The sequence below is a fragment of the Hyla sarda genome, chromosome 13 (genome assembly GCF_029499605.1).
Source record: "Hyla sarda isolate aHylSar1 chromosome 13, aHylSar1.hap1, whole genome shotgun sequence".
NCBI lineage: Eukaryota > Metazoa > Chordata > Amphibia > Anura > Hylidae > Hyla > Hyla sarda.
In genome coordinates, this window is record NC_079201.1 from 27,383,888 (window position 1) to 27,409,812 (window position 25,925).

The 25,925-nt window shown below is 44.1% G+C and overlaps 1 protein-coding gene across 2 annotated transcripts in view; it reads left to right on the top strand.

Moving 5' to 3' along the window:
- Positions 1–25,925, top strand: part of FASN (fatty acid synthase) — a 111,223-nt gene that overhangs the window by 81,827 nt on the left and 3,471 nt on the right. For both annotated transcript variants that reach the window (XM_056550027.1, XM_056550025.1), the window contains exons 31-41: positions 15–137; positions 4,428–4,651; positions 6,757–6,940; positions 7,033–7,184; positions 10,257–10,348; positions 11,061–11,212; positions 13,597–13,842; positions 15,127–15,315; positions 19,890–20,114; positions 22,836–23,056; positions 25,796–25,894. In XM_056550027.1, the coding sequence (XP_056406002.1) occupies positions 15–137; positions 4,428–4,651; positions 6,757–6,940; positions 7,033–7,184; positions 10,257–10,348; positions 11,061–11,212; positions 13,597–13,842; positions 15,127–15,315; positions 19,890–20,114; positions 22,836–23,056; positions 25,796–25,894 (1,907 nt within the window). The remainder of the gene's footprint in view (positions 1–14; positions 138–4,427; positions 4,652–6,756; positions 6,941–7,032; positions 7,185–10,256; positions 10,349–11,060; positions 11,213–13,596; positions 13,843–15,126; positions 15,316–19,889; positions 20,115–22,835; positions 23,057–25,795; positions 25,895–25,925) is intronic.

Below are 25,925 nucleotides of genomic sequence, written 5' to 3' on the forward strand. Positions count from 1 at the left end.
ATTTTTTGCTGTAGGAGTGGACCTTATCTTAAACTCATTGGCAGAAGAAAAATTGCAGGCTAGTCTCCGTTGTCTGGCCCGCCATGGGCGCTTCTTGGAGATTGGCAAATATGATCTGTCGAACAACACGCCACTTGGTAAGATTCATAATTTCTTCTTATCCAGATATCAAAACATGAACAGAAAAATACAGTAATAAGATCGTGTGGAAGAAATACAGAAGGATCCCACATTAGGGACCCACCTCCAGTAGCCAGCAATTTGTTCTACCACTCTAAGGGTAATATAGCGGATTATTGCCTTAGTATTTGATGATCTCATCATTTTAAGAACCGGTCTGAACTCTAGGATCCTGTAAATCACCTCCCCTAGTTCCAGTGCCATTTCCCTATTAGTGGCCGCAGCCCGTGCTGATGGCCGCATCCAGTTGCTTCTTGGTCAGACCTTGGTTTCCCTGCTCTACCTTCTCAGCACCATCAGATTACCAAGGAAACTGGCGCCTTGATGATGTCAGACCTGGCAGCCTTTGTATTCTGGACTTGTCCTGCCATACCCTGCTGTCATTTATTCCCTGTCCTGGCTTTCCTTCCCTGTGTTATTGTTCCTGGTTTAACTCCTGATTGACCCTAATCCTGACCTTGGCCATGTTTCTGGATATTGACTTGTTTCTTGGATTGTTCTTCTGGTTCCTGTTCTTTTACTCCTGGTTCTGTTTCTGACTTTGTTCCCATCTCCTCTTCCCTCACACCCTGACAATTTACCTTGTGACAACTGTGGGAATTAGCTGCACAAATGGTAAGCAAACAAGCGAGGTGCAAAACAAAAGGGTTTATTTTAAAAAAACAAGCAGGAACATAACAGTTTAGCAGAAGGCTTTAAACTCAGCACAAAACAAAACGTGACTCCAGCATAAAGTCCTTACACAACCATGTAGTGGTGGTTAGTCCTGGTGCAGAGACGCCAGCCTATCTCCGTCCTGTCGCACCTTTGTGCTTACTTCGGCCTGTTGCACAATGTGGAAGAAATGGCAAACAACTCCTCAGGTTCACACTCTCCTCACCTGAGGTCTAGGAGCAGCAGGTTTTAAAGGCCTCAATAGGTCTAATAAAGCCCCGACCGGACTATGAGAACTGCCTCCCACCCACACTACAGCCGTTCCAGAGAAAGAGGCCATTTAAGCTGCATGGCAGCTATCCAAACTATGCACAGGTCATTAACCTACTGCTACTGACTAAAAATGCTCTTGTTCCCCATCAAACCCCGGGACTTCGATAGCATATATATTGCAGTTTCTTAGCTGCACTGAAATGCCGAAATGCACTGCCGGATAGGCCTCCTTGACAACCCTGGAAGTTTACTAGTTGATGCAGCAACCTACTTGGCACTTATCTACCTTCCACCACTTTACTTGCTGGTCGCCTACACAACCCTTGCCTTACGTCCTGATATACTTCTGCATCTACACTACAGCCACCAATCTGTGACTACTCGGGGAGCCACAACCTTCTGCAGAAAAGCCCATCCCTGGAACACTATCAGCAGGATATGGATCCCAACAGCACTTGCATGAAGTGACCCAGCAAGTCTCCTGTCAGCTAGATTTATTACAGGGTCATTTTCGGGAGTCTGAACAATTCACAGTCACCTGCCTTTGTTCCTTCCAAGTGCATACATAATCTGGAGAGGCGGATCAGCCATGAGAGGACTCTCTGTACTCCAAGCTTGTGCAACATTTCTTTAGAAAACTGGAGGTTTTCTGAAGAAACATTACATCACCTCTGAGGGACTTTTCATAATATCCACATAAAGTTTCTGCATTTCTGAAGTGTCTGCAACCTTTGGGTCTCAAGGTTCCTCAAAGGTTTCTCAGTTTATCAAACTATTACAATTTATCCAAAACTACCCTTAAGTTGTGTCCTTTCTCACAGCTTTAACACAGAAGGGAACAAATACCTGAAAGTGGCCAATTTTTGCAGTTCAGCCGTTTCCTTAAAGCGGTACTCTGCACCTAGAAGTCTTATCCCCTATCCAAAGGATAGGGGATAAGATGTCTGATCGCCGGGGACCCCCGCAATCTCCCTGCTGCACCCGGCGTTCGCTTAGAGCGTCGGGTGCAGCCCCAGAGGCTCGTGATGTCACGGCTCCGCCCTTGTTGTGTTCTTGTTGCCTTCTGGCTCTTCTAGTCCTTTTCAGACTACACTACTGATGCATCAGTGTTACAGCTGCCAATATGTGACTCTTCTGGAGACCATGAGCTATGTGTCCTCTGGCAGCAAAGTCCATATGGGCCCAGATTTATCAAACTGTGGGAGAGAAAAAATAGTCATTTTTCCACAGCGACCAATCACAGCTCAGCTTTCACTTTACCATAGCTCGTTAGCTGAGCTGTGATTGGTTGCTGTGGGAAACTCACTCCATTTTTCTCTCACACAGTTCGATAAATCTGGGCTCATATCTCCTTGTAGAGGTTAAAGGGATATTCTAGGTCCCTACTTTTTTATACTTTTGAGCCCCTGATGTAAAGTTATGAGTGTGAAATAAGGTTGTTTTTCCCTTTTTAAGGTGGTTTGTCTCATTTTTACGTTTTTGTTTTGTCTCTGGCCTTTCCCGGCTTCCGGTATGGCCCGAGACAATTCAACATAAATCATCTGATCATTGGATGCTTGGCTGTTTCTTGTTTTGTTCAACAAGCAAGCCCCCTGATGACACATGCAGCGTTTCTGTACTGCTGTGACAGCGCTGACCACATGACTGGAGTGATTTTAGATACGTACTCAGGGTATGGCCAAATAATCAATAAACTACCCCCACGAACAATTTACCCTTCCCTGCCTCCAACCACTGCTTTTCCCATTAAATACATAAAGACCTGTTGGAGAAATGGGCTTTCAGCCTGTTTATTTAACACCATTATAAACATATAAATATTATAAATAACTATATAACAGTATCAACATAATATACATAACATGACCAAAATGACCGAAAGGGTCCCTGGAGGTCTCAACTGTATTCAGAAATGTCACCAAACCGAAGGCACTAAATGTTCCTTTTACCCTGACCCAAGGGCACCCACATCGCTCAGTGCCTGCTTCCATCCAAAACACCTGGGGCTCCTAAGCACCACCAGGAGGCCCAGTCAAGCCGTACCCTAACAACTGGCCAACTCTCCTCCATTTCCATACTCTTAACAATATTTTAAACCATACACACCTCCTAAGACCCATAGACCTGCCTCCCAAATTAACCAAAACCGCACACATAAAGGGAGGGTGGGTGGGACTTCTTCACCTAACTTTCCCACAGCTGACTGGCTGGCTCCCCCCCCCCTTCCAGCCCTTAAATACCACCGTTACTCCTCCCCCCAAACTACTGAGCCCTCTAATCGCAAAACCCCACTAGAAAACCGCCTTTTAACCCCCCAAGGTCCCATGATAACTTTAACCCCTTAAGTACACTAGAACCCCCGTCAAGCCGCTACTCCTCTAGGGTGTTACCCTCAGCTCCATACGCTCCCATTCCCCGCTGTCACATGATCTCGGCACTGACTGTCAGCGCATAGTGCGGATGCACAGGCATCAGCCTCTGTGCCCTGCTTTCTGCATTCATTTGTCCCAAAAAGTAGGGTGGGAGAGATCTACTCCAGTCCCCAGCTTGAAGAACAGGATGTCAAGAAATATAGTTTACAGAGATTGCACAAGCCAGGGAGCTGCAATGGGTGGGCCAAACGCATGGCGGAAGGGATCAAATTCAGCCGCCAGACTGAAGAATGGAATGCTGGGAAATGTAGTATCAGTATCGGAAGAGTCAGCTTTCATACATTGGAATAGCAACGTTATAGGGGCACAAAAATGGGCAAATGGCACAGATACAAGGTGGCGGATTGATAAGCACATCCCTTACTATATAACTTATTTCTGGATTTCACATTTTGTGGGATAACCCCTGTGAATGTAATTATAAAGACACAACACAGTTTAGTCATAGGCAAGTTTATTAAAGGGGTACTCGGCTGCTCAGCGTTTGGAACAAACTGTTCCGAACGCTGGAGCTGGCAGCTTTTGATGTCATAACCCCACCCCCTCATGATGTCACACCTCGCCCCCTCAATGCAAGTCTATGGGAGGGGGCATGACGGCCGTCACGCCCCCTCCCATAGACTTGCATTGAGGAGGCGGGGTGTAACTAATGAGGGTGCGGGGCTATGATGTCACGATCTCCCGACTCCAGCATTCGGAACAGTTTGTTCCAAACGCTGAGCAGCGGAGTACCCCTTAAAGGCATCTATGACACAATATACATATAACCAGGTCAGTAGTAGGTGTGGGGGTTTTGGAGAGACCCAATTAGGAATCTAAAAAGTTTTCATAACAAGACAGTCGATCAATTTCCATTTTCCAAATCTTCTTAATGATATCACCATGTAGGAATGGCTCTTTTCCTGAAGAATGTGGCATTCCATGGAATTCTGCTTGATGCCCTTTTTGAAGAAGGAAACAAAGAATGGGAAGAAGTGTCTGATCTACTGAAGTCTGGAATTAGAGCCGGAATAGTGAAGCCACTAAAGTGCACCATCTTCACTCGTGATGAGGTGGAGCCCGCCTTCAGGTTCATGGCTCAAGGAAAGCACATCGGCAAAGTCCTTATAAAGGTCGGTAAAGAATTAGCACTCCAGTGTTTGTATGCCATTCTTTACAGCAAGAAGTCTTTATGTTTACGTATCGTTGTTTTAGGCATACTGTGGCTTCTTTAAAGGGGTACTCCGCTGCTCAGCATTTTGAACAAAATGTTCTGAATGCTTAGAGACGGGAGCTCGTGACGTCATAGCCCTGCCCCTCATGATGTCACACCCCGCCCCTCAATGCAAGTCTTTGGGAGGGGGCGTGACAGCCGTCACACCCTCTCCCATAGACTTGCATTGAGGGGGCGGGACGTGATTTCATGAGGGGCGGGGCTATGACATCACGAGCTCCCGGTGCCGGCTCTAAGCATTCGGAACATTTTGTAACCCTTTAAGCTACCAAAATTCTCATAATTCTTCTTATAGTATGTATTTTAACAGACTTCTCTGAATGAAATAGTGTAGTCTGCTGAGCTATTCCTTACAGAAGTAGAAAAAGTATACAGTGGTCCCTCAACATATGATATTAATTGGTTCCAGGAGAACCATCATATGTTGAAACCATCATATGTCGAGTACATATGTCTATGTAAAAATAGTAATTGGTTCTGGGGCCTCGGAACCATTGTATGTTGAATACATATCTCTATGGGAAACTGCCAACTGGTTCTGGGATGACCATTGTATGTGGAGTGTATGGGAAGTGTTTAACAAACCAGGGTGCCTCCAGCTGTTGCACAACTACAACTCCCAGCATGCATGTACAGCCATTGACTGTCTGGGCATGCTGAGAGTTATAGTTTTGCAACAGCTGGAGGCACACTGATATGGAAACATTGATGTATGGGGTGTATTGTGTGTATATGTATTGTATGTGATGTGTGACATCGCATACAGTACTGTACAGTTCTTTAAATACCTTCAGGGGGGACAAAATGTCCTCCATTACCATCCTGCCGACTACAGCTCTATAGGAAAGGAAGGGGAGCAGCTCATTGGATGCCTGCAGCAAGATGCTCCAGGCTATTGGCTATGGCTGCACTGGGGGGCGGGGCTTACACAGAGCTCACAGTGGAAGCCTGCGTGAGTTAGCAGGACAGCATGTGAGTAACAGGTAGCAGAACGGGGCACACGGGGACATTAAACAACTATCTGTCAGTTGGTGAAGTTGTCAGCGCTGTCAGCTGTTTGTACGATGGCCCAGACACACAGCAGCATCATATGTCGATGCTGCCTTCAACATACGATGGGCTCTGAGAGGCCATCATATGTTGAAATGATCATATGTCGGGGCCATCATAAGTCGGGGGGTCACTGTACTGGCATATGCTAATCTTTTGGTCTCTGGTGAGTGGACGGGAGCCTGTGGGCACATGTGACGGGCTTATTTACAGAGCCTTTAAATGGCTGGATCTCCCGATTGTTCACAGGGCGATGTGCAGCCGATAAGGATGATTTTATTGGCTGCACAAAAGATGCGATCAGCCATCAGCTGATCACTGGCTCTTTTACATGGGCCAATTATAGGGAGCAAGCGTTCCTACAAACACTCATTCTCCCAATAATCAACCCATGTAAGGGGTACTCCGCTGCTCAGCGTTTGGAGCAAACTGTACTGAATGCTGGAGTCGGGAGCTCATGATGTCATAGCCCCGCCCCTTGTGACGTCATACCCCGCCCCCTCAATGCAAGTCTATGGGAGGGGGCGTGACAGCGTCACGCCCCCTCCCTTAGACTTGCATTGAGGGGGCGGGGCATGACGTCATAACAAAGCGTTTGTCAGTGTACTTTTATCAAAAGCTTAATGCTTTTACAATTGGAAAAAGTTTGTTTAACCGACTTGCTGCTGTTCTTTTCATCCCCATGCTTTACACTGCAACTCTGATCATTTATATTGACTGCTGTGTATAAGACCAGCTGGAAGTCAGAGTTAAAGCAAAAAATGTGTTTTTATAAACTACAAATAGAAAGAAGATTGTAACTGCTTACAGATCCCAATAAGCTGCAAGGAAATAGAATTCTGTATATCGATTTACTGTAGAAATATCTTTTGTGAGGGCTCCTTAAGAGTTAATTTCCTGTGCATGCTCGGAGTGTTTATGCTGAATTTTGAGACAATATTATGACTTGTTTAGGTCCGTGATGAGGAGTTGGAGTCTGAAGCTCTTATTCCTGCTATCCCTCGAACATCTTTCCCGTCGACAAAGTCTTATATCGTTACGGGAGGACTCGGTGGCTTCGGCTTGGAGTTGGCTCAGTGGTTAATTGAGAGAGGTGCCCGGAACCTCATCTTAACCTCCCGGTCTGGCATCAGGAATGGTAAGATATGGTCATGGCATGTGCCAAACAGCGATGTCTCAATAATGTGATGATGATTCGGCAGCGATTTGACTACTAACTTGTTCTTGTAGGTTATCAAGCCAAACAAGTCCAGACGTGGAAGGAAGCAGGGATTACTGTGATTGTATCCACCAAAGATGTCGCCTCTATAGGAGGAGCCCGTCAGCTAATAGATGCTGCATCACAGCTAGGACCAGTGGGTGGGATCTTTAACCTAGCCATGGTGAGTTCTGTAAGAATATCTCCCGATCCATCTACGATCAGACAAGCAATACAAAAATAACATCCTATCGTCTATTGGATGGTTCGTCTCGCCTGTCCGCCTCCTCTCTATTACAAGAATATGGTTAGGAAAATAATAATATGCTTGCATTAAAGCTGGATCTGACAGATGGCTCCTTAATAATATATGGATTCCCCAGTGCAAAGATAAATGGATGTAAGATTTGAGGACTCTTTAGTGCTCTGTTTTGTATCATGGCAACTGTTTCTTCTAAGTGGATTCTTCAAGTCAAGTTCCTCAGCCTCTCGGAGACCAAAGATGTGCCTCTTGTAGCCGCTTCATGATTAGCTATTACCTTCGCATGGAACTGATTTGTTGAATAGTTTTGTAACTGGAGAATACTTATGTAACTAGAGAATTATTATGTAACTAGAGAATTATGTAACTGGAGAATACTTATGGAACTCTGTAAGTTCTCAGTACAGTTAAATGGTAATTCTTGTATAGGATGCAATGGGTATAATTGGTTAAAGGGGTACTCCGCCCCTAGACATCTTATCCCCTATCCAAAGGATAGGGGATAAGATGTCAGATTGCGGGGGTCCCACCACTGGGAACCCCCGTGATCTTGGCTGCGGCACCCCAGACATCCGATGCACTGAGCGAACTTCACCTCATGCCGGATGACTGGCGATGCGGGGCGGAGGCTCGGGACATCTCGGCCACGCCCCTCAATGCAAATCTATGGGAGGGGGCGTGACAGCCGTCACGCCCCCTCCCATAGACTTGCATTGAGGGGGCGTGGCCGCGACATCACAAGCTGGGTGTGGCCGTGATGTTACGAGCCTCCGGCGCTGCACCCGACGCTCTAAATGAATACCGGGTGCAGCAGCCAAAATCCCCCCAGCGATGGGACCCCCGCGATCAGACATCTTATACCCTATCCTTTGGATAGGGGATAAGATGTCCAGGGGCGGAGTACCCCTTTAAGGTACGCGGCCACGCCCCCCAGTACTGACCTCAGTATCTGAGGAAGAGGGATTTAGGAGTTATTATTTCAGAAGACTTAAAGGTAGGAAGACAATGTAATAGAACAGCAGGAAACGTTAGCAGAATGCTTGGATGTATAGGGAGAGGTATAAGCAGTAGAGAGAAGTGCTCATGCCGCTGTACAGAACACTGGTGAGGCCTCACTTGGAATATTGTGCACAGTACTGGAGGCCGTATCTCCAGAAGGATATAGATACTCTAGAGAGAGTTCAGAGAAGATACTAAACTAGAACATGGATTACAGGATAAAACTTACCAAGAAAGGTTAAAGGACCTAAACATGTATAGAAGAAAGAAGAGACAGAGGTGATATGATAGAGACTTTTATATACATAAAGGGAATCAACACGGTAAAGGAGGAGAGGAGATTTAAGAGAAGAAAAACTACCACAAGAGGACATGGTTTTAAATCAGAGGGGCAAAAGTTTAAAGTACTATCAGGTTGTATTACTTTACTGACAGAGTAGTGGATGCATGGAATAGCTTTCCTGCAGAAGTGGTAGCTGCAAATACAGTGAAGGAGTTTAAAGGGGTTATCCAGGAAAAAACTTTTTTTATATATATCAACTGGCTCCAGAAAGTTAAACAGATTTGTAAATTACTTCTATTAAAAAAAATCTTAATCCTTTCAGTACTTATGAGCTGCTGAAGTTGAGTTGTTCTTTTCTAAGTGCTCTCTGATGACACCTGTCTAGGGAACTGTCCAGAGTAAAAGCAAATTCCCATAGCAATCCTCTTCTATTCTGTGCAGTTCCCGAGACAAGCAGAGATGTCAGCAGAGAGCACTGTTGCCAGACAGAAAAGAACAACTCAACTTCAGCAGCTGATAATTATTGCAAGAATTAAGATTTTTTTTTTATAGACGAAATACCCGCTTCTGACGAATTGCCAGCAGCAATTAACCTTACCTGTGCCTACGAGAAAATACTATCATTAGGTAACGACACTCACCAAGCTTTCCTATCTAGGTGGAGCTGCTGGCTCCGCTCTGCACACTATGTGGGTGTTTAACCTTTTTGCTCTATACAATGCTCCGGCACAACCCCCCCCCCCCCCCACACACACACACTCAAGGAAGTTTAAATCATGCCATTGAACTGCCACGGCTATACCATAGTTATCGTCCCATTATAAAACAGCAATGTGATGTATAAATCTAAGATTGCAATACTGTCATAGTTAAATATGCTTCTTCTATGTATTGCCAACTTGTATGTACACCGAGTTTATTTCCTTGTTTTGACTGGTTATGTAAACTTTGCGACTTACGCTGGGTACGCCTGGCTAACTTTGTAAAATTGGAAACTTAATAAAAACTATTCATAAAAAATAAAAAAATAAAAAGATTTTTTTATAGAAGTAATTTACAAATCTTTTTAACTTTCTGGAGCCAGTTGATATTAAAAAAATAGTTTTTTTTCCTGGATTACCCCTTTAAGCATTCATGGCATAGACATATAAGATAGGGCCATGGACTATTGATAGGATTCAGATTATTGGGAAGACCAAATGGTTCTTATCTGCCGACACATTCTATGTTTCTATGTATATGGTTTCATGGTGGAAGGAAAATTTGTTAATTTAGTGGATAGTAAGATGGATTGTAGAAGGTCTGTCTTAACTAATCACATTTTTTCTGAATATATTTGCTAAAATTGAAAAAAATATGGTAACCAGAAAACAGGGTGTTCAGAAGAGAGAAAGACCATAGCTCAAAGCTCCTGTTCAATAGATGATAGAGACTGCCAGTGCAGTGTAGGATTTATACCGTACAGCAGCCATCTTTATCATTTGGCAACTGCAGACCCCACCTAGACGGTATATAAATGATTAAATATTTGAATTGTATTGCACTTTATCTGATCTGACTACATCATTGCATGGAACTGTTGCAATCTCTTCACCCTATGCATACATACATTTGCCCATTGCAAGTTTTGTCTCTAAACCTGCCCCAAAATATGCACAAAATGCACAAAAATATAGTAAATACCGAATATACTTCTTTTTCCATTTGAACAGGTTCTAAAAGATGCCATGATTGAAAATCTATCCACAAAACTGTTTCAAGATGTGAACAAACCAAAGTATGATGGTACTCTTAATCTGGACAGGTAAGTGTTCACACGTGTAATTGTGCAGCAGACGTTCTGATTGTACCTCACTGAATCCCACTCCTTGTCTCATGCCCCTACACATTGGCCCTCATTTACTTAGAAAATCGGGTTGTAAGTCTATCTTGCTTTCTTACCCGACTGCTTTTTTCCCTGGTATTTATTATTATGTCGCATTCTGTTTGTTGCACGTGAGTTTTGTTGGTTTTGGTTTCCAACTCCTCTGAGTTGCAGGGAAAAAATCCACAACAATTCAACAAATTGGGGATGGAAACCTTTATAAATACGTGGGAAAGCTCAGAAATGTCGGGTTACGCCCCTTTTTCGGGGTTGGGAGAATCCAAATCGGGTCCGTCGGCAAAAAATGTCGCATTGTGTCGCAGACTGGTGCACGATGTCTGCGACATGGCGCGGACAAAGATGCGACAAAAAAACCCGACAAAACAAGTCGGGTTTAGAATAGTAAATGAGGGCCATGATTGTGCTAAAAGACACATCTACATCTAAGCAGGGGTTAAGTCCTGGGAGAAAAAAAGTGTGGGAACTCACCCAAGATTTCCACTCAATTGTTGGTCCTGCTAATGGGAACAGTGTACCTGCTGTGGGAAAAGTGCAGGAACTCCGTTCCCATGCGTTCCTGCAGGACGTGAGCCCTACATCTAAGGCAATATCTAAAGTGCAGATTGATATGAAATCCTGAATTATTTCACAGGGTCAGCAGAGAGAAGTGTCCCGAGTTGGATCATTTTGTGGTATTTTCCTCAGTGAGTTGCGGGAGAGGAAATGCCGGCCAAAGTAACTATGGATTTGCAAACTCAACAATGGAGCGCATTTGTGAAAAGCGACGTCGGGACCATCTGCCAGGTATAATACACACATATATATCCACTAGAGGGCATATCATTCCTTCAAGGGGTACTCCACTGCTCAGTGTTTGGAATAAACTCTTCCGAACGCTGGAGACGGGAGCTCATGACATTATAGCCCCGCCCCCTCAATGCAAGTCTATGGGAGGGGGCGTGGCAGCTGCCACGCCCCCTCCCATAGACTTGCATTGAGGGGGGCGTGGTGTGACGACATGAGGGGACGGGGTTATGACATCACGAGCTCCCCTGTGTAGACAGCAGTAAAGACCCTGTCATAACATTCCTCAAGGAACCCTGGTCGTAGTCAAGGTATAAAAGCAAAAAGGTATCAAAAACAAAAAGAAAGCGTATAGATCAAATAACATATTTTTTTCAGTCTCCATCAGTTGTACTCTTTTGTCATTTTATGTGATTTTAAAAAAATGTCTGCCCATTGAGCATTCATGTCTAATAAAAGGATGTTATTTCATCTATACGCTTTCTTTTTGTTTTTGATATGTCTAATTTGAATTTGCGTGGATCTGTCACGTATTGGGGAATTTCTTTATCGGTTATTCAAGGTAAAAAGGTTGTGCACTTTTGCCAAACAAAACTATGAAGATGAGAAGAAGGTGGATATCTAAATGTAAGGATTAGTGCAAGTCATATAAGGGTATGGGTGTAATCATAAAGTGGCAATAAAGCCTAACATTCCAGTAATATTGAGGTCGGATTAGAAGTGTGAAGGTAACAAAGTAGAACAGCAAAGTTCCGAAAACTGATGTCTGCCCAGAAACCTATCCAACCATGGTTAGAATAAAACCTATCTGGACAAAGTATTAGTATACCTACACATTACATCTGCAGGGGCTTTTGAGAAACCAAATTCTTAACCAATAGGCATTATTATAGAGTTGATACTCCCCTTTACAGCTATAACAGCTTCCACTCTTTTTGTAATTTTTTTACAAGATTTTGGAGGTTTCTGTGGGAATATTTGCCCATTCGCCAAGAGCATTTGTTGAGGTTAGACAGTGATGTTGGATGTGAGGGCCTGGCTCTAAATCTCGGTTCTACGTCATCACAAAGGTGTTTAAATGGGGTTGAAGTCAGGGCTCTGTGTTGTTCAGTGAAGTTCTGCCACACCAGTCTTAAATGGGCACTGTCAGATACAAAAACTTTTGATATGTTGTAAAGCATGCATAACCAATAAGTTTTGCAATTGCTTTCATTAAAACATTTTTAATATTTCATACTGAAAAAGTCAGTCAAACAACTGCCCCCCCCCCTGCCTGCTTGGACACATATTAGTCCTGCTGTGTCCATACATCATCACCTATGTCATGGACACACTTCCTTGATTGACAGCTGTGAGTGCAGAGCTCATACCTGGAGGAAAAATCCTCTCACTGTCAGCTTGTGCCCCACTACTGTCAGTGAGGACAAGCTGGGAGTTGTAGTTTGTGCTAGTGCTAGGGGAGATGTGAGCAGACAGCATACTGAGGAAGGGGGCGGAGACCTGCACAGTGAGGCCACGCCCCCTCCCTTTGAGAGGAATTCAGACTAGTGAGCTAAATTAAAAGTGTAATAAAAAATAAATAAGGGTGCTAGACACATAAAAATTAGATGTACATGGTCAGGATCATATTACTCAGTACTGAGTGATATATAAAAAAAAAAAAAATTTTGTTGGATCTGACGGGTACGCTTTAAAGGGGTACTCTGTCCCTAGACATCTTATGCCCTATCCAAAGGATAGGGGATAACATGTCTGATCACTTGGACCCCCGTGATCTCTGTGCAGTACCCGACATTCATTTAGAATGCTTGGAGTGTGCAGCGGGGGTTGTGAAGTCACTGTCATGTCCCTCGTGATGTCACACCACGCCCCCTCAATGCAAGTCTATGGGATGGGGCGTGGCTGCCACCACGCCCCCTCCCATAGACTTACATTGACAGGGCGTGACATGATGTCACCAGGGGCGTGGCAGTGACGTCACGACCCCTGCCGCTTGCTCCAAGCATTCAGAACAAAATGTTCTGAACGCTGGGGCAGCAGAGTACCCCTTTAACAAGCCATGCCTTTATAGACAAAGCTTTGTGCACTGGGGCACAATAATGCTGGACCGAAAAAGGCAGAACCCAAACTGTTCACACAAAGTTAATAAAAAAAATAAAAAGAAAGAAAGAAAAATCTGGTTAATATGGTAAAATACCCTGAATTTTACACAATAAATAAAGAAATATTAATTTGATGAACAGGACTTTTTTTTGTTTTGTTATTTTTTTTCTTAACAATTTTCATTCATCATACAAAAGAGAGTTATATGACCCACGTAATTCACAGGTGTACATTCAAAACAGGACTTTGTTAACGCAAACCTTGCATACCTGTCTCCGCAGGCTTGGCTGTCCAGTGGGGAGCTATTGGCGATGTGGGTGTCGTGCTGGAGACTATGGGGAGCAATGACACCGTAATAGGGGGCACATTACCTCAGAGGATCAGTTCATGTCTGGAGGTCCTCGATCAATTCCTGAACCAGCCTCATCCTGTTATGTCCAGTTTTGTCTTGGCCGAGAAGACAATCTCTGTGAAAACCAAAGGAGCTGGACAACAAGATTTAGTGGCAGCTGTAGCTCATATTTTAGGTAAGAACATTAAAAATGGCAGTATCAGTCATATTGGAAATCTTACACAATGCAGTGTACACAGCACATGGTTTGATTTCTTTTATTGTCGTTAGGTGACAACTTTAGATGTTTTCAGGAAATCCGGCTAAATCTTAGGTCATTTTGGTGGAGCTCAAATCATCCATGATTTCCAGAATGGGCTTTAGGGCTTTATAGAAATGTCAGCTAAAGGCATTATTTGGCAGAACATTCTCGTTCATTCTTTAGTTTTCTATTCATGGAGGTAATAGTCTTTGGCTACAGAAATAGTCTTAGGCTACTTTCACACTATGACAAAGTTCCCGCTACTGCCCGTCAGTAGCGGATCCATTGGAAGATAGTGGGAGAAAAAAAATTGTGCTTTGGACGTCTTTATCTTCCAGCAGAATAACGGGCGCATTAAGAGACCGTAGAGAATCCCATTCAAGTGAATGGGATCCTCAGTGCCCGTTATGCCTCCCGCTAGGCTCCGTTACAGTAACGGACGTTAATGGCTGAAAATAAAAAGAGAGAGATAGAGCCTTAACGTCCGTTTGTAATGGAGCTTTTCTATAGTGTGAAAGAAGCCTTAGTATGCTTTCGAAAACTTGTTGTCTGAACACTCCAACTCCACCAATGTTACCTGACAAATTGGTAGGACGTGTCACATCACTTTTGGATGGATGTCCCTTTTAAGTTCTATATCAGATTTAGTTCTCTTTTTCTTTTAAAGGGAACCAATCATCAGATTTTACCCTATATAATGCTTGGCAAAGCGTTCTATAGGGTAAAATCTTTATTTTCACCATTCGGGGGGGACGCTCCTGCCCCCAGAGATGGTGAAGATATGAAGTTATAAACTAGCCACCGCCGTAAGTAGTCACCTGGGCGGGGAGCTCCACTCACCTACTCCCGTTCTTCTGCCGGCAGCGACGCCCCCTCTGCTTGATTGATGGGCCGCGTCATTGTTCCGCTCACTGAACAGACGGAGCAGAGTGATGACGCGGCCCATCAATCAAGCGGAGGGGGCGTCGCTCCCGGCCGAAGAACAGGAGTAGATGAGAAGAGCTCCCCGCCCAGGTGACTACTTACGGCGGCGGCGGTGACTAGTTTATAACTTCATATCTTCACCATCCCTGGGGGCAGGAGCGTCCCCCCCGAATGGTGAAAATAAAGATTTTACCCTATATAACGCTTTGCCAAGCATTATATAGGGTAAAATCTGATGATTGGTTCCCTTTAAAGAAATTTGACATTGTGATTTTGTTCCTCTATTTCCTCTAGGTGTCCGAGATGTGACCAGTTTAAATCCAGACACCACATTGGCTGACTTAGGGTTGGACTCTCTAATGGGTGTAGAGGTTCGGCAGACGCTGGAACGGGACTATGATATAGTCATGGCCATGAGGGAAGTCAGACAACTAACAATTAACAAATTGCGGGAGCTCTCTTCCAAGCCTGGACATAATGAAGGTACGAGAACACCTACCGTATTTTTCGCCCTATAGGACGCATAAGACGCACCCAATTTATAGGTGCCAAATCTAAAAAAATAAAGATTCTGTACCCAACTGTGGTCTTCAACCTGCGGACCTCCTGATGTTGCAAAACTACAACTCCCAGCATGCCCGGACAGCTGTTGGCTGTCCGGGCATGCTGGGAGTTGTAGTTTTGCAACATCTGGAGGTCCGCAGGTTGAAGACCACTGGTATAGGAGGTAATAATCACGTGTCCCCGCCGCTCCGGACCCGTCACCGGTGCCCTGGATGTCGCTCCATCGCTGTCGCCGCATCCCCGTGGTGTCCCCGATGCTCCGGACGTCTTCTTCCCCGGGATCCACGCTCTCCGTCGCCATCATCACGCCGATACGCACGCCGCTCCTATTGGATGACGGCGTGCGCGACGACGTGATGACGTCGAAGGAGAGCGCAGGGGATCCCGGCACGGAGCAGACACCGAGGAGGCAGGTAAGGTCCCTCCCGGTGTCCTGTAAGCTGTTCGGGACGCCGCAATTTCACCGTGGCAGTCCCGAACAGCCCGACTGAGCAGCTGGATTAGTGTTATTTTCGCTTCAGACGTGGCGGTCAGCTTTGATTGCCGCGTCTGAAGGGTTAATACAGGGCATCACCGCGATCGGTGATATCCTGTATTAGCGGCTGGTCCCGGCCATTGATGGCCGCAGGTATTCGCCGTATAAGACGCACCAACTTTTCCCCCCCAGTTTTGGGGAAGAAAAAGTGTGTCTTATACAGCGAAAAATACGGTAATAAGTATCAATTTGGAACGTGCCAGTAATTCCCTTCTTTGATAGTAATGGTGTTTATTTCCTAAACCAATAGAACATTATCTATGGGCAAACAAATCTGTAAACCAGGGTTAGTCATGGATAGATTGAACATATGGTCTGGTTCATAACCTCTCATGCATCAGCTAACAAGTGGTAGGCAGACCAAGTATGAAGATACAGATGACCAATTCAAGCTGAAACTATATCTTAGTTTGACCATAGAGTTTTAAAGCTTATTAGAAATAAAATACATATAACAGTATTCATATGTAAACTTGATGGCTTCTAATACTTTAACCCCTTAAGGACGCAGGACGTAAATGTACGTCCTGGTGCGGTGGTACTTAACGCACCAGGACGTACATTTACGTCCTGTGCATAAGCGCGGGCATCGGAGCGATGTCCGTGTCATGCGCGGCTGATCGCAGCCAGGGACCCGCCGGCAATGGCCGATGCCCGCGATCTCGCGGGCATCCGCCATTAACCCCTCAGGTGCCGGGACCAATACTGATCCCGGCATCTGCGGCAGTGTGCGATTTGAATGAATGATCGGATCGCCCGCAGCGCTACTGCGGGGATCCGATCATTCAGAACGCCGCACGGAGGTCCCCTCACCTTCCTCCTTCCGGTTCCCGGCGTCTCCTGCTCTGGTCTGTGATCGAGCAGACCAGAGCAGGAGATGACCGAAAACACTGATCTGTTCTATGTCCTATACATAGAACAGATCAGTATTAGTAATCATGGTATTGGTCCCTATGGGGACTATTCAAGTGTAAAAAAAAATGTAAAAAAAAGTAAAAGTAAAAAAAATTCCCCTCCTCCAATAAAAAAGTAAAACGTCCGTTTTTTCCTATTTTACCCCCAAAAAGCATAAAAAATTAATTTTATAGACATATTTGGTATCGCCGCGTGCGTAAATGTCCGAACTATTAAAATAAAATGTTAATGATCCCGTATGGTGAACGGCGTGAACGTAAAAAAAAAAAAAAAAAAAGTCCAAAATTGCTACTTTTTTAATACATTTTATTTAAAAAAATTATAAAAAAATTATTAAAAGTTTTTTATATGCAAATGTGGTATAAAAAAAAAGTACAGATCATGGCGCAAAAAAATGAGCCCTCATACCGCCGCTTATACGGAAAAATAAAAAAGTTAGAGGTCATCAAAATAAAGGGATTATAAACGTACTAATTTGGTTAAAAACTTTGTGATTTTTTTTAAGCGCAACAATAATATAAAAGTATGTAATAATGGGTATCATTTTAATCGTATTGACCCTCAGAATAAAGAACACATGTCATTTTTACCAGAAATTGTACGACTTGAAAACGAAACCTTCCAAAATTAGCAAAATTGCATTTTTCTTTTTAATTTCCCCACACAAATAGTATTTTTTTGGTTGCGCCATACATTTTATGATATAATGAGTGATGTCATTACAAAGGACAACTGGTCGCGCAAAAAACAAGCCCTCATACTAGTCTGTGGATGAAAATATAAAAGAGTTATGATTTTTAGAAGGCGAGGAGGAAAAAATTAAAACGTAAAAATTTAATTGTCTGAGTCCTTAAGGCCAAAATGGGCTGAGTCCTTAAGGGGTTAAAGGGGTACTTTTTTTTTTTTTTTAAATCAACTGGTACCAGAAAGTTAAACAGATTTGTAAATTACTTCTATTAAATAATCTTAATCCTTCCAGTACTTTTTAGGGGCTGTATACTACAGAGGAAATGCTTTTCTTTTTTGATTTCTCTTCTGTCACGACCACAGTGCTCTCTGCTGACCTCTGCTGTCCATTTTAGGAACTGTCCAGAGCAGGAGAAAATCCCCATAGCAAACATATGCTGCTCTGGACAGTTCCTAAAATGGACAGCAGAAATCAGCAGAGAGCACTGTGGTCGTGACAGAAGAGAAATCCAAAAAGAAAAGCATTTCCTCTGTAGTATACAGCCCCTAAAAAGTACTGGAAGGATTAAGATTTTTTTAATAGAAGTAATTTACAAATATGTAAAACTTTCTGGTACCAGTTGCTTTAAAAAAAAGTTTTCCAAAAAAGAGTACCCCTTTAAGAAGATATCTTACCAAGACAGCCCTTGTCCATCTTCTGTATTAGGGGATATTAATATCATAGAGGGGAGACCCTTGTTCGGGCTCCACCTTTATAAGTAATTCTTTGTCTTAGTCCAGCTATTCAGTACTGGATCGCCAGGAGTTAGAGAAGCCGGATCTGCCATAATCAGATCCCCTAGAAGAACAAATTAAAAAGACAACCAAGACATAGGCCAGATATTTCATTTTTTAGACGATGACCAGTGACCTTACATTTATTAGGTTTAGCATTAATATGAGTGACATTTCTTTAGGTTTCTATTCCAAATTCAATCCCTGCTCTTTTTAGTATTCTCAAGAACTTGGCGAAACAATTCCATTACTTTAGAAGTAAAGCGGTTTTTTTTGGCCTATGTGTTATAAATTTGGAGGCTTGGATATTTTGTTGCGGACACAGGGCTAACTTTTTCTTTTCTTTTTTAAATCAACTGGTGGCAGAAAGTTAAACAGATTTGTAAATTACTTCTATTTAAAAATCTCAATCCTTCCAGTACTTATCAGCGGCTGTATACTACAGAGGAAATTCTTTTCTTTCTGGATTTCTTTTCTGTCTGATGACAGTGCTCTCTGCTGACACCTCTGCCCGTATCAGGAACTGTCCAGAGCTGCATAGGTTTGCTATGGTAATTTTCTCCTGCTCTGGACAGTTCCTGACATGGACAGAGGTGTCAGCAGAGAGCAGTGTGGTCAGACAGAAAAGAAATCCAGAAAGAAAAGAATTTCCTCTGTAGTATACAGCCGCTGATAAGTACTGGAAGGATTAAGATTTTTTCATTTACAAATCTGTTTAACTTTCTGGCACCAGTTCATAAAAAAAATAATAATAATTTCCAGCGGAGTACCCCTTTAATGGGGTTGTCCAGGATTAGAAAAATGCTAAGTCTTTCTTGCAAAAACAGAAGAGCAGCACCACTGCTGTCCACAGGTTGTGTGTAGTACTGCAGTTCAGTCATCTTCAAAACAGGTTTATTTTTGATGTATTGGAACAATAAAATAATTGCATTAAAGGGGGTACTCCGCCCCTGGCATCTTATCCCCTATCCAAAGGATAGGGGAAAAGATGTTAGATCACCACGGTCCCGCTGCTGGGGACCCCGGGGATCGCTCTGTGTCGTAATGACGAGCGATACAGGGGCCGGAGCAGCATGACGTCACGGCTCCGCCCATCATGACATCACGGCCCGTCCCCTTAATGCAAGTCTATGACAGGTTGCCACACCCCCTTCCCATAGACTTGTATTGACGGGGGCTGGCCGTGATGTCACAAGGGGCGGAGCCGTGACTTAACGATGCTCCGGCCCCTGTATCGCCCATCATTACGTGCAGAGCGATCTCGCTCTGTGCAGTAATGATAGCGCGGTGCTGCAGCAGCGAATCCTGGGGTCCCCAGCAGCGGGACCGCGGCGATCTAACATCTTATCCCCTATCCTTTGGATAGGGGATAAGATGTCTAGGGGCGGAGTACTCCTTTAAGGCATATATTCTTTACCTGCAGTAAGTCTATATAGTTATAGTCAGTGCAAAGCCTAGAATTGTTTTATATCTACGATCAATGGAAATAATGACCCTTAGTAAGATAAACCAATGAGAAAATAAAAGTATTGACACAAAAGCTCTTTGAGTGATATGTAACTACTTACTTTTACCATTTCAGAGTCCAAACCCTCTCAGAAAACCTCTGTGCAACCAGATCTTAGTTTTCTGGATCTTAATAATCTCCTGGTAAATCCTGACGCTTCCACTATTACTAAGCTGAATGATGTCCAAAGCAATGAGCGCCATCTCTTCCTGGTCCACCCCATTGAAGGATCCATCGCAGCATTCCAAAACCTGGCCTCAAAACTTAACATTTCCTGCTATGGACTTCAGTGTACAAAAGGTAAAGAAGATGCCGAGTAGAACACTGAGGTTGTTTTTGTTACTTTGGTCATGTTTCCCTAAATATAGTATATGGTAAAGAGATAATAATACAATTTCATATTACATACAGTCAGATCTTTTTTACACCACTAAATTATCCACATTTTCTATTTATATTATATATATTTATTGTGGTTTAGATAGAGAAGACAGATCTGAAAAGGTTTACTGAGTATCCTCTCTGCCTCCGGGGAGTATGAGTACAGACATCCAGGATACTTATTAAAAAGTTACTCCAGCCGGAAAACACACTGCTCAAAAAAATAAAGGGAACACTAAGATAACACATCCTAGATCTGAATGAATGAACCGATTCAGGTCTGGGGAACGGGTGGGCCAGTCCATAGCATCAATGCCTTCCTCTTGCAGGAACTGCTGACACACTCCAGCCACGTGAGGTCTAGCATTGTCTTGCATTAGGAGAAACCCAGGGCCAACCGCACCAGCATATGGTCTCACAAGGGGTCTGAGGATCTCATCAGGCTACCTCTGGCAAGCACATGGAGGGCTGTGCTGCCCCCCAAAGAAATGCCACCCCACACCATTACTAACCCACCGCCAAACCAGTCATGTTCGAGGAGGTTGCAGGCAGCAGAACATTCTCCACGGCGTCTCCAGACTCTGTCACATGTGCTCAGTGTGAACCTGCTTTCATCTGTGAAGAGCACAGGGTGCCAGTGGTGAATTTGCCAATCTTGGTGTTCTCTGGCAAATGCCAAACATCCTGCACAGTGTTGGGCTGTAAGCACAACCCCCACCTGTGGATGTCAGGCCCTCATACCACCCTCATGGAGTCTGTTTCTGACCGTTTGAGTGGACACATGCACATTTGGGGCCTGCTGGAGGTCATTTTGCAGGGCTCTGGCAGTGCTCCTCCTGCTCCTCCTTGCACAAAGGCGGAGGTAGCGGTCCTGCTGCTGGGTTGTTGCCCTCCTATGGCCTCCTCCACGTCTCCTGCTGTTCTGGCCTGTCTCCTGGTAGCGCCTCCATGCTCTGGACAGTACGCTGACAGACACAGCAAACCTTCTTGCCACAGCTCGCATTGATGTGCCATCCTGGAAGAGCTGCACTACCTGAACCACTTGTGTGGGTTGTAGACTCCGTCTCATGCTACCACTGGAGTGAAAGCACCGCCAGCATTCAAAAGTGACCAAAACATCAGCCAGGAAGCATAGGAACTGAGAAGTGGTCTGTGGTCACCCCCTGCAGAACTACTCCTTTATTGGGGGGTGTCTTGCTAATTGTGTATTGTGTATTGTGTATTGTCAATCAGTGTTGCTTCCTGAGTGGACAGTGTGATTTCACAAAAGTGTCATTGACTTGGAGTCAAATTGTGTTGTTTAAGTGTTCCCTTTATTTTTTTTGTGTATATGGCTGATATACTGCTGTAACACACACTGGCCTTTCCCTTTAAATATCCTTCTCACATAGACAGCACTATTGGCTTGGCCTTTATAGGGAAACTTCTTATACTGTCTAGATCAGCGTCTCCCAATCAGGATGCCTCCAGCTGTTGCAAAACTACAACTCCCAGCATGCCCGGACAGCCAAAGGCTGTCTGGGCATGCTGGGAGTTGTAGTTTTGCAACAGCTGGAGGCACCCTGGTTGGGAAACACTGGTCTAGATCTTGGAACCAAGGATCCAGTATGGAAAATGTTTCAAGCCCTGTTGGGTTACCATCAAAACTACTTGGATCCAGTCCAAAATAGCTTTATTGTATTGAAGGCTTTTTTGGGCCATGGCACTAACTATAATATAGTCATATACAGTGACCCCTCGACTTATGATGGCCTCGACATATGATCATTTCAACATATGATGGCCTCTCAGAGCCCATCGTATGTTGAAGGCAGCCTCGACATATGATGCTGCTGTGTGTCGGGGCCATCGTACAAACAGCTATCTGAGAGCGCTGACAACTTCAGCAACTGACAGATAGTTGTATAATGTGCCCCGTGTGCCCCGTTCTGCCTCCTGTTACTCACATGCTGTCCTGCTAACTCACGCAGGCTTCCACTGTGAGCTCCGTGTAAGCCCCGCCTCCCCAGTGCAGCCATAGCCAATAGCTTTGTGCATCTTGCTGCAGGCATCCAATGAGCTGCTGGCTGCTCTCCCCTTCCTTTCCTATAGAGCTGTAGTCGGCAGGATCGTAATGGAGGACATTCTGTCCCCCCTGAAGGTATTTAAAGAACTGTACAGTTCTGTATGCAATGTCACACATCACATACAATACATATACACACTATACACCCCATACATCAATGTTTCCCTATCAGTGTGCCTCCAGCTGTTGCAAAACTATAACTCCCAGCATGCCCAGACAGTCAATGGCTGTACATGCATGCTGGGAGTTGTAGTTGTGCAACAGCTGGAGGCACCCTGGTTTGTTAAACACTCCCCATACACTCCACATACAATGGTCATCCCAGAACCAATTAGCAGTTTCCCATAGAGATATGTATTCAACATACAATGGTTCCGAGGCCCCAGAACCAATTACCATTTTTACATAGACATATGTACTCGACATATGATGGTTTCAACATATGATGGTTCTCCTGGAACCAATTAATATCATATGTTGAGGGACCACTGTACATATAGTACATTTTGGAAGGGTGTTTTGACTAAAGTAAATCAAATGTTTCTGTATAGAATTATGAATGCTTTGTGTTTTAGCCGCTCCCCTGGACAGCATTGAGAACCTTGCAGCCTACTACATACAGTGTATAAAGCAAGTGCAGCCAGAGGGGCCCTACTGGATAGCTGGTTACTCCTTCGGAGCCTGTGTGGCCTTTGAGATATGCTCCCAGCTGCAGGCTCGGCGGGACGGCACATATTCCCCCGACAGCTTGTTCCTCTTTGATGGGTCACATTCATATGTTGCTGCATATACACAGGTAAGATCGCTTTCTTCTACTGTATGGGGGAGGGGATTTATGTGATTAACCTCTTAAGGACGCAGGGCGTACCTGTATGCCATGTGCCCAGTTCCGGTCTATAACGTCATAGCATGTCGGTCCCGCCGGCTAATGAAAGCCGGGACCCTGGGCTAATAACGTGTGGCACCGATCGTTGTGCCGCACGCTATTAAAGGGGTTATCCAGGGAAAAACTGGCTCCAGAAAGTTAAACAGATTTGTAAATTGCTTCTATTAAAAAATCTTAATCCTTTCAGTACTTATGAGCTGCTGAAGTTGAGTTGTTCTTTTCTGTCTAAGTGCTCTCTGATGACACGTGTCTCGGGAACAGCCCAGTTTAGAAGCAAATCCCCATAGCAAACCTCTTCTACTCCTGTGCAGTTCCAGAGTCAAGCAGAGATGTCAGCAGAGAGCACTGTTGCCAGACAGAAAACAACTCAAATTCAGCAGCTGATAATTATTGAAAGGATTAAGATTTTTTTAATAGAAGTAATTTACAAATCTGTTTAACTTTCTGGAGCCAGTTGATATAAAAAAAAAAAAAATTCCTGGAATACCCCTTTAACGCTTTAGACACGGTGATCAAAGTTGATCGCCGCGTCTAAGGTTGAAAAAATTGCATCCCGGCAGTTCAGTCAGGCTGATCGGGACCATCACGGTGATATCCGATTGTCCCGATCAGCTAGAACACGAACGGAGGGTCCGTTACCTGCCTCTGGCGCCTCCGATTGGCGATTGACTTCTCCATGCCTGAGATCTAGGCAGGAGCCCCGATAAACACTGATCATCCGCATGTAGTTCTATGCTGAAGATCAGCGTTAGGAATCAATGTAATGCATATTATAGCCACTAGAGGGGACTATAACATAGCAAAAAAAAAAAAGTTACTGATGATGAATTAACCCCTTCCCTAATAAAAGTAAGAATCACCCCCCTTTTCCCATAAAAAAAAAAAAACAAAACTGTGTAAATTAAAATAAACATGTGGTATCGCCGCGTGCAGAAATGTCTGAACTATATAAATATAATGTTAAAGGGTTACACCGCTCCCCAGCGTCCGCAAAATTCCACCTTACACCGGAACATTGAGTTCCTGTACGCTGTGTGCGGGCTTCCGTGTTCAGGCCCGCCTCCTTGTGATGTCACGTCCCGCCCCATCAATTAAAGTCTATGGGAAGGGGGCACGACGGCCGTCACGCCCCCTCCCATAGACTTGCATTGAGGGGGCGGGGCGTCACATGAAGGGGCGGGCCTGAACACAGAAGCCCGCACACAGCGTACAGGAACTCAATGTTCCGGACGCTGGGGAACGGAGTAACCCTTTAATTAAGCCGCACGTTCAATGGCGTACACACAAAAAATTCCAAAGTCCAAAATAGCGTATTTTTGGTCACTGTTTATAGCACAAAAAAATTTATAAAAAGCAATCAAAAAGTCCAATCAAAACATAAATGGTAGCGATAACAGATCACAGCGCAAAAAATGAGTCCTCATACCGCCCTGTACGGGGAAAAATAAAAAAGTTATAGGGGTCAGAAGATGACAATTTTAAAGATAAATTTTCCTGCATGTAGTTATGATTTTTTCCAGAAGTCCGACAAAATCAAACCTATATAAGTAGGGTATCATTTTAACCGTATGGACCTACAGAATAATGATAAGGTGTCATTTTTACCGAAAAATGTACTACGTAGAAAGGGAAGCCCCCAAAATTTACAAAATTGTGTTTTCTCTTCAATTTTGTCGCACAATGAATTTTTTTTCCGTTTCACAGTAGATATTTTGGTAAAATGACTGACGTCATTACAAAGTAGAATTGGTGGCGCAAAAAATAAGCCATCATATGGAATTTTGGGTTCAAAATGTAAAGCTTTATGATTTTTATAAGGTGATGAGGAAAAAATGAAAATGCAAAAATGGAAAAACCCTGCGTCCTTAAAGGGGTACTCCCGTGGAAAACTTTGTTTTTTAAATCAACTGGTGCCAGAAAGTTAAACAGATTTGTAAATTACTTCTATTTTAAAATATTAATCCTTTCAGTACCTTTTAGGGGCTATATACTAATTTAAGATTTTTTTTTTTACTTTTTAGATTTCCCTGATGTCATGACCACAGTGCTCTCTGCTGACCTCTGCTGTGCATTTTAGGAACTGTCCAGAGCAGGAGAAAATCCCCATAGCAAACATATGCTGCACTGGACAGTTCCTAAAATGGACTGCAGAGGTCAGCAGAGAGCACTGTGGTCGTGATGTCAGAGAAATCTAAAAAGTAAAGCATTTCCTTTGTAGTATACAGCCCCTAAAAAGTACTGGAAGGATTACGATTTTTTTAATAGAAGTAATTTACAAATCTGTTTAACTTTCTGGCACCAGTTGATAAAAAAAAAAAAGTTTTCCATGGGAGTACCCCTTTAAGGGGGTATAGTGCAGTGTTTCCCAACCAGGGTGCCTACAGCTGTTGCAAAACTACAACTCCCAGCATGCCCGGACAGCCTTCGGCTGTCCGGGCATGCTGGGAGTTGTAGTTTTGCAACAGCTGAAGGCACCCTGGTAGTTGGCATGCTAGGCATGCTGGGAGTTGTAGTTTGGCAACAGCTGAAGGCACCCTGGTTGTTGGTATGCTAGGCATGCTGGGAGTTGTAGTTTTGCAACAGCTGAAGGCACCCTGGTTGGGAAACACTGATATAGTGACTAAAGGAATACCCTTCTGTGTTATGTAGAGCTACCGTGCCAAACTGACTCCAGGCAGTGACGCTGAGGCTGAAACCGAGGCCCTGTGTGCGTTCATCCAGCAGTTCACCGGTTCTGAATATAATAAGGTAAATACGACCCACATACATCCTAGAAGGC